The 8,885-nt window shown below is 40.6% G+C and overlaps 1 protein-coding gene across 1 annotated transcript; it reads right to left on the reverse strand.

The window, feature by feature from the left end:
- Positions 1–5,903: 5,903 nt before the first annotated feature.
- Positions 5,904–8,634, reverse strand: LOC104442237 (LOB domain-containing protein 30-like). The gene is made up of 2 exons (XM_010055590.3): positions 8,178–8,634; positions 5,904–6,525 (listed from the first exon to the last, which is right to left on the reverse strand). Exons 1-2 carry the CDS (start codon positions 8,511–8,513, stop codon positions 6,115–6,117), a joined length of 747 nt encoding a protein of 248 aa, XP_010053892.1. The 5' UTR covers positions 8,514–8,634; the 3' UTR covers positions 5,904–6,114.
- Between the last annotated feature and the right edge of the window lie 251 nt (positions 8,635–8,885).

Raw genomic sequence — 8,885 nt, forward strand, 5'->3', positions numbered from 1 at the left:
TCAATGGCTTCGGCCACAAAGAGCATAGTTGCCGAGCTGAACAAAGGTGAAAAGCTCAATGGAGACAACTATGAAATTTGGCAAATGAAAATCCAATATGTGTTGGAAGAGCAAGAAGCACTTGAGGCTCTTGTCATGACCATGGTAGAACCTGAAGAGGGAACCACTACACAGCACAAAAGAGACAAAGAAGCTTTTTCGTGTGGAAAAGAATGAACTCTCTAGCTCGCATCACGTTGCTGAGCAGCATGGAAAATGACGTCATGCGAGAGTTTCGGCGTTTTGACAATGCTAAGGAAATGTGGGAGGCATTGGCAGCTAGATTTGGTCATACTTCGGTGACTAGGCGAGGCGGCTCACTATCGAGTTCGACTCTTATAAGAAGCCTCATGGTCAGACCATGAAGCAACATCTTAGAAAGATGTCAAACATGATAAGCGAGCCGAGAGATGCTGGCCATGTCCTCACAGATGAGCAGCAAGTGCAAGCAGTGATTCGTTCCTTGCCTCAGAGTTGGGAGCATATGAAGGTGCACCTGACTCATAATGAAAATATCAAAACCTTTGAGGATGCAATGCGTCATCTTGAGCTGGAAGAGGACCGCTTGTTGGCGGCTAAGCCGGATGCTGAACTTTATCATGCTAGTTCTAGCTCAAATGGAGCTTCGAGCTCTAAGCGCAAGCGCCCTAATTAGTTTGATAATGGAAAAGGCAAGGAAGAAGCAGGTCCTTCAGGGAAGAAACCCAAGTTTAACCAACATGAAAGAGGGAAGCATCCCCGCATGAAAAAGCTTGCAAGGGTGAAATGCTACAACTGTGACAAGAAGGGTCACTATGCTCGCGACTGTCGTGAGCCAAAGAAGGAGCGACGGACCATGTAGCGAAGGATAGAGGATCCTTCGTGGAATTCCGACGAGTACCAACTGGAACTAAGTGGATCTATGTGGGAAACAACTCCGAGCTGAAGTGAAAGGAATTGGCACATGCCAACCGAATATGCGTGGTGGACGCACTTTGTTCCTTCATGATGTGCTTTGTATGCTCCGGAGATTCGTCGGAATTTAGTGTCTGTATTAGTGTTGGTTAAATTAGGTTTTAATATGAACTTCTGTAATAGAGGTGTGAATTTGTTTTTGGATACAAATTACTATGGTTGTGGTTATTTTCTGAATGGTTTTATTGTATTAGATATTGATTATGTTAATACTAATGTCTGTTATTCCCTTCTCACGTCTTCTAATAAATATGATAATGATGTGAATGTGTGGCATGCTAGACTTGGTCACATTGGCCAACAGCATATGAATAGACCAGCCAAAGAGAGCTTGTTAGGCAATATTGAAAAAGTCGATTTGCCCATATGTAAGCATTGCCTAGAAGGGAAAACGACAAAGAAACCATTTGGAAAAGGAAAAAGAGCTGAATTTCCTCTGCATTTAATCCATACTGATATCTGTGGTCCAATGAATGTGAAAGGAAGGCATATGGCTGTTTATTTCATCACTTTTATAGATGATTACACTCGATTTGGATATGTCTATTTGATTTCTCATAAATCTGAAGTAATAAGTTGTTTCAAAAGGTTTATGAACCTGGTAGAGAATCAATTAGACAAGAAAATAAAAGTATTGAGATCCAATCGAGGTCGAGAATATTTATCTGATGAGTTCAGAAAATTGTGTGATGAAAAAGGAATAGAAAGATAGTTGTCTATTCCATATACTCCTCAACAAAATGGTGTTGCAGAGAGAAGAAACATAACCCTACTAGAAATGGTTAGGTCCATGATGGCGCATGCTAACTTACCCATTACCTTTTGGAGTGATGCTTTGTTAATTGCTGCCTATATACTTAACCGTGTGCCTTCCAAATCAGTTACTTCCACTCCATATGAGTTATGGATGGGTAGAAAACCGGACTTAAGTTTTCTTAAGCCATGGGGTTGTGCTGCCTATACACATGAGTCCTCTCACAAGTTTGGGAAACTGGGTCCCAGAGGAAATAAGAGTATTTTTATAAGGTACTCTGAACACTCGAAAGGATATGTGTTCATAGGTGAGTAGGAAAGTGGGAGTATAACTGAGTTTGAATCATGAGATGTCACATTCCTAGAGGATGAATTTCCTAAGAAGGGCGAAATAGGGGAAGATTGTTCCATATTTGAAACCTTGGATCAAGATAATGACCTTAGTGGACTTCGTCCAAGTGGGAGTAATATGAGAAGTGATGAATTAAATTCAACTCATTCTCAATTGCAACCACGTGATGAGACGACATCATCATTACCTAATCCAAGTGGGAGCATGATGGGGGATGATGTGCAAAGTGTACAATCTGCCATACGGCGAACAAGTCGTCAAAGTATTCCCCGTCGACGTTTTGACATTGAAGGAAACTTTTATGGTTGCTCCACAAGATGAGGATGAGCCAAGAAATATTAATGAGGCTCTGAATTGCCCTAGTAAGGAAAAAATGGATTAATGCAATGGAAGAGGAAATTGAGTCAATGAAATCAAACCAAGTCCTGGGAACTAGTTGATCCGCAAAAGGACACGAGCTATTGGGAACAAATGGGTTCTCAAAATAAAGCGAAAGGCTGATGGCTCGATTGAAAAGCATAAGGCTCGCCTTGTGGCGAATGGGTATAATCAATAGGAATGAATTGATTATGAAGATACGTTTTCTCCTGTAGTGAGATTTACCTCAATTCGCATTATTCTGGCAATAGTGGCTAGTCTGAATCTTGAATTACATCAAATGGATGTAAAGACTGCTTTCCTCAATGGAGAATTAGAGGAAGAGATATATATATGGAACAACCTATTGGTTTCATAGTGAAAGGCCAAGAAGAAAAAATATGTCGACTTTTGAGGTCGATATATGGTCTTAAGCAGTCATCAAGACAATGGTATATACGTTTTCATAATGCCATAATGGCATATGATTTTACGATGATTGATGAGGATCATTGTGTATATATCAAAAGATCCAAGGATCAATTTGTGATTATATCATTATATGTTGATGATATACTAATTGCTGGAAGCAATATGGAGTTTGTTAAGACTGTCAAGAGTTGGTTGTCTTCCAACTTTGAGATGAAGGATATGGGTGAGGCTGCGTACATTCTTGGAGTTAAGATTTCAAGAGATCGTTCGAAGAGATCGTTGTCTCTTTCGCAAGAAACTTATATAAACAAAGTTCTAGAACGGTTTCGTATGCAAGATTGTAAACACATAGACACTCCTATTGCAAAAGGTGAAGGATTGAGCCATAGGCGTGTCCAAGGACTCCACAAGAGAAGGAACAAATGAAACATGTTCCTTATGCAAGTGCTGTTGGGAGCTTGATGTACGCTATGATGTGTATAGGACCCGACATATGTTTTGCAGTTGGAATGGTGAGTAGATACCAATCCAATCCAGGTCCAGCACATTGGAAAGCCGTTAAGAGAATGCGAGGTATCGAAGGGAACTGCTGATTACAAGTTGAATTACCAAGGAAAGGATCGCGACTTGAAGGCTATTCAGATGCTGATTGGGAAGGAGATTTAGATGAAAGAAAATCTACCTTAGGATTTGCTTTCTTACGAGCAATGGCGCCATATCATGGAGTAGTAAGAAGCAAACATGCATAGCCTTATCCACGATGGAAGCTAAGTTCGTGGCATTATCAGACAGTACAAGAAGCAGTTTGGCTTAAGAGATTCTTGGATCATTTAGGTGTTATTGAGAAAGCTGCAAATCAATTATTGGTTAACTGTGATAGCCAAGCAGCTATAGCATACACCAAAGATCCAAAGTATCATGGCAAGACCAAACATATAGATACAAAGTATAACTTTGTCAAGGATATGGTTGCACGAAAGGATGTGAACTTACAGTACATATCTACGCATAGAATGGTAGCAGATCCTATGACAAAGCCAATACCTAGAGATGTGTTTTGTGGTCATGTAAAATCTCTAGGATTGCATAGAGTCTAATGTACTGGATTGTAATTTCCCTGAGTTGTTCACATTTATGAACTAGTGTTGTTTCATTATTAATGCCTATGAATCTTTGTTTGATCTTTATGCATCTCAATATTCAGTGTATTATTTTAAGTTGAGAAGTATGTCGGACAGATAAAAGATTAGCCCATTCACACGGGTAATCGCCACATTTCTTGTGTGATAAATAGAGATGAGACTGATTTTAAGCTTATTATCTAGGTGATAATCGAGAGCTCAAGCTTAAAATACGTATGTCGCCTTAACTAAGTGTTAAGATGATGACATAATACTTACGATGTCCGAAAGTAAAATACCCCACATATTTTACTTTATTTGTCTATGATGCCAGATGTGAGTTCTGATGAATTTTGTGATTGAGTAGATATGTGAACTCAAGTTAGACATTAGGTATGTCTGAATTATCATCTGTACGGTATTGAAAAGTGCAGACATACGCTCCATGGGAAATGAGTTAATTTTTGTAATACGTATTTCATACTACGTATGCATGAGACGACCAATAAGAGTGGCAAAAAGTTTGATCTCAACTTTTATGACGTGTGAGACTCTTGAGGAAAAGAGTTCCTCAATTTTTAGTCCCCTCAGGACTCTTACTTATTCTCAAGATTTCTATTTAGTGTTTGCTATCTTAGGGTGTTGCCAATGGTCATGAGATGATTCGATCTAATAGGGCATTTCTAGAAAAGCAAGCTGGACTGAAATTGAGAGTTTGAAGGAAAGAGGAAGATCGATTTTGGAGAACCACATTGTAGTTTTTGTATTCATTGGTTGACCAATTATGATTGTTTTTGTGATAATTATAATTGTGAATACAATATATATCATTGTTTAAAAGAGATCAAGAGAGATATAAATGTTCTAGGGTACTGCATACTAAATCTACTCGGAGTGTGACGCCCATTATGAGCTGCTATATATTCCTAACAGATGTATAGTAACGAGCTCTCAAAGTATGCTGGTCGCACGGATTATTCACCGGTATGAATGTTGAAGAGAGGTAAAGAGAATACTGTTTGGCCCACCATGTGCGAGTGGGAGATGATGGTTTTAATTGGGGATGGGCTTAAGGCCCGTCTGCCCATGCTGGGCCCAAAAGGCCCGGCCCACGGGAATAGGGCCCGTGGAGGGGGAAGGTATAAATGGGAGGAGAGAGAGAGAGAGAAGAAAACGTTTTGCAATTCAACGTACGTCTTTTCTCTCCTCATGCTCTCTCTCCCAAAAAGGAAGAACAGTAAGCATACGGCGTGCTTTCCTTCCCTTCAAGGCTTCATCGGATCGAACAGGACCGTTTTCTCTTCCTCTTGTCGGCGTTGGTGCTTAATCTGTGGCTAACAAAGTACGCTCAAATCCGTGGTGTGCTTTACGATCGATGATGCGTGTTTTTCCCGGGCTTCGTCTTCCGCATTGATTTAGGGGTTCGATTCGGTGTCGAATCCGGTTTTTCAGGGATCAGTTATTCCCAACAAAAAGAAAAAAATGCTACGGTTCCCTACGGTCCGAACCCGGTGCCGCATTAGGTTAGGGAGCTGGGCGATAATAGCTCCTTACATCTAGTGATCTGGCGAAAGAGAGAGTTGTTGAAGAAAACATTCAAGAGAATAAATATGCCTCCAATTACAGTTTATCAAAATAGGAGACGGCACTTCCATGCCCTCCAATCTATAGAAAGAAAACTTTTGGATGATACTATGTATACAAAACTTGAAATTTATAACTAACATGCCATGTGATGGAAATTCTAAGCGGGAATTTAATTAAGTGGATCGTAGTCAGCACTCATTTTACCTTGTGGTTTAGAACACTCATTTCGTAAATCAGTTCTGATATATTTAGCATCATTCAAAACGTTTTCTTGCTTGTTATGCTTCTCTGGTGCAACATGGGGCTAATGCAACACAATCGATTTTGATTTCAATACACTCCTAATTAACTCTTCTAAAAGAATAGGCACAGAATTAAGCAAAATACCAAAAGGTTATAAAAAAGAAAAACTAGTATCATCACTTACTGAAGTGATTGCTACGACAAGAACAAGATGGGAAAAAAGCGTTGTTGCTTGTATGAGCTATGCAATGCTTTGAACAAACGTCCGATCCATCATCAAGGTTTGTCTTTTTTAGAGGGGCACGGCGTCGGTGAAGTATCAGGCATTCGGGGAGGGCATTGTGTGCTGAGAAATTCACTTGTCAATGCTCGAAGATCACCCTCTCCTTCGACCATGGTGGTTGGTAATGAGCAGCCGCCACTGAATTGACGTGGATCAATTGTCCTTCGCAGTAGCGTGCCAGCAGCCCATGAGGATGGATGCACCGTCGGATCAAAAAGTGACGATACATCATATTGCGCGGGCATGGATGGCGAGGCCGACGGAATTGGAAGGTCAGCTATAGAGAGAGAATGTGGCGCCACCGGCAACTGCATTGGAAGAAGGGGTGGCAGAGGTTGCGTCGGTAGCTCTAGTGGTCCAAGATGGGCTTGTAGATATGAGAGCTCAGCTTGTAGGTTTACCACCTGGGTACATAGGAAGATCATATGCTTAGAGTTAATTAGACAGGCCTTGGGTAAGGAAATTTCTAGGTTTGTCAATTACCATTAAGTCAGTAATGACAAAATCTGGTTGTAAGATAAAATTGCCGGATAGAACAATTTATCCTATTCTGAAATTTGTAATCTCATGTTCGAACCAGAAACTAAACATTTTCCCTCTCTAATAAACACAAGAAAATTTGTATAAATTTGTTCTAGAGACCATGTGGGGGACACAGCCATAAAAAATCATGTTACCATTAGGAATTAGTGTGAATCTCACAAATTCTTGAAATTGAATTGTTTTGCTTGATCTAGTGGACTCAACTTGGTGGTACTTGCTCAATAAACACTTTAGTTAATAACACACCTATCTTTACCAAATTACTTGATAAACCAAATTCTATTTAGTTGACATGTCTCAAATTTTTTATATTTATAAACCCAAAAATATGTCCGTTTTATAAACTTTTGGATGAATGCATGCCATCACCCCCAAACACTGTCATTAATATCTCTCTTGGCGACTATAGTCTTCTTTTAAATGTGCATTATATATATGCCTTTTCTAAATCTAAAAGCAGCATAATATTCACAACTTCAGTAATTAGATACATGTTAAACCGTAATGAAGTTCACCCTAGCCTCTTCCGGGCCTTCTCCAAGGCATTCTCTAAGGCTTAAAAGCTAACTATATTCTTTATTTTTCCCCAGTAATAGAAGAAAATAATCACCAATCATAATCAAATAGTAACTTCTGCTAGCTCTCGTGCAAGTGTGCGTTCCATAGCATAGGATATGTAAGTGAAAAACTCTAAATAACTCATGTTCAGGATGCTATCAAAATCTTGAAACAACCAATGAGTCAATCAATCGCAAGAAAGATGTCATCTCAAAAGTCATTAATGAAGGATTCGGTATGTGTCATGACTATAAACAACGTAAAATGTGTGATGTTAGGAAAAGACCAGGCATTAAAGAGAGCATAAGAGCGGTAGGATATCTTTGCAGATCATTTTACGTGCACCAATGAAATAGGGAAAGAAAACCGATGGCAGATATCCAGAGAGTACAATGTTGCACTTGAACCTCAAAGACGTTGACTCTGCTGAGTTAGTGGATTATCTTGACAAGAAAGGTGACCTAAAGGAGAGAGAAGAAGACATTTAATGATAGCACAATGGTTTTCTGGCGAACCTATCCGGACGTTGAAACCGACCATTTCCTTAATAACCGTGAAAAGACGAGATACGTGAAACACTGAAACTTAGTACGCTCTGATGACAGCACACAGACTCTCACGCACTCGTAGTAACCGCCGACCGCATGATTTGTATAACTCAATAATCAGGAAAAATTTTCTGGGTTTCTGCGAAGCATATAATGCTCATGCCATACATCACGGCATGCTCTAAATGTTCGCCGTTTCCCAATGGTTCTTCTTTCTTGAGTTTCAGTTTCTGCAACCCTAGGAAGCTAATGATCCTGATCGTGTCAGAAACTAGTCAGTCTACGTGTTGTTAGACTCGATCATTTCTTTCTTCCAGGAAAAGAAAAAAGTCAACCACTTGGAACAAGAATCGGTGATTCAATCCAGGTGAAAAATTGGATTGATTCTTGTAAATAGGTTTTATTACCTGTTGCTGGAGAGCAAAGATGTGGGCGACGCATCCGTAGACAGGGTCTCGAAGGCGAGCTTGCGCCTCGTAGCATATCGCCACGACAGCGTCTTGCCGCCTGTGGGCTGGGATGTTCAGCAGCAGCTTTGAAGCGTTGCTCGCCCCGAAGACTCTGTGGACTGCCGCGAAATGAGCCGCTCCTTGCTCCGAGTCGAAGTAGGGCGCAAAAACACATCCCGTGATGCACTTCCTCCTCAAGAACTTGCATGCTCCGCAGGGTCCACCGCTTCCACCACCGGCGGTGCTGGCGATCTCGCCGCTGGCGGATGCACTCGAGCTAGGGTTTGAGCTCATCTCTTTGAGTGGATTTATGATCGGATGGTGGGAGTTTGTGGGGTCATTTGGAGGAGATGAGGGAGTTTGATGAAAGAGCAACGAGCCGGGTTTTTAGGGTTTGGTTTGCCTGGTTTCTTCGTTGTTTTTGGGGGTTATGAAGATGACGATGGAGGGTTGTAATTAAAATGGAAGAAGGAGCCTTTAAAGCCACGCGACAAAGCAAACTTGCTTTTAGCTGTTTGCGTGAAGCAAACATCTCCGATGTACATAGCCATCTATTTTTAATTTTAAGAAATTCTTTCCAGTCTATTTTCCACTCAAGCAAACCTCTCTCCAGTGAAAGACACATGTCCTTAATTTTTCTTTTCAACCGTTACATCCTTCGTTTTT

This window comes from Eucalyptus grandis, chromosome 4, assembly GCF_016545825.1.
Source record: "Eucalyptus grandis isolate ANBG69807.140 chromosome 4, ASM1654582v1, whole genome shotgun sequence".
NCBI lineage: Eukaryota > Viridiplantae > Streptophyta > Magnoliopsida > Myrtales > Myrtaceae > Eucalyptus > Eucalyptus grandis.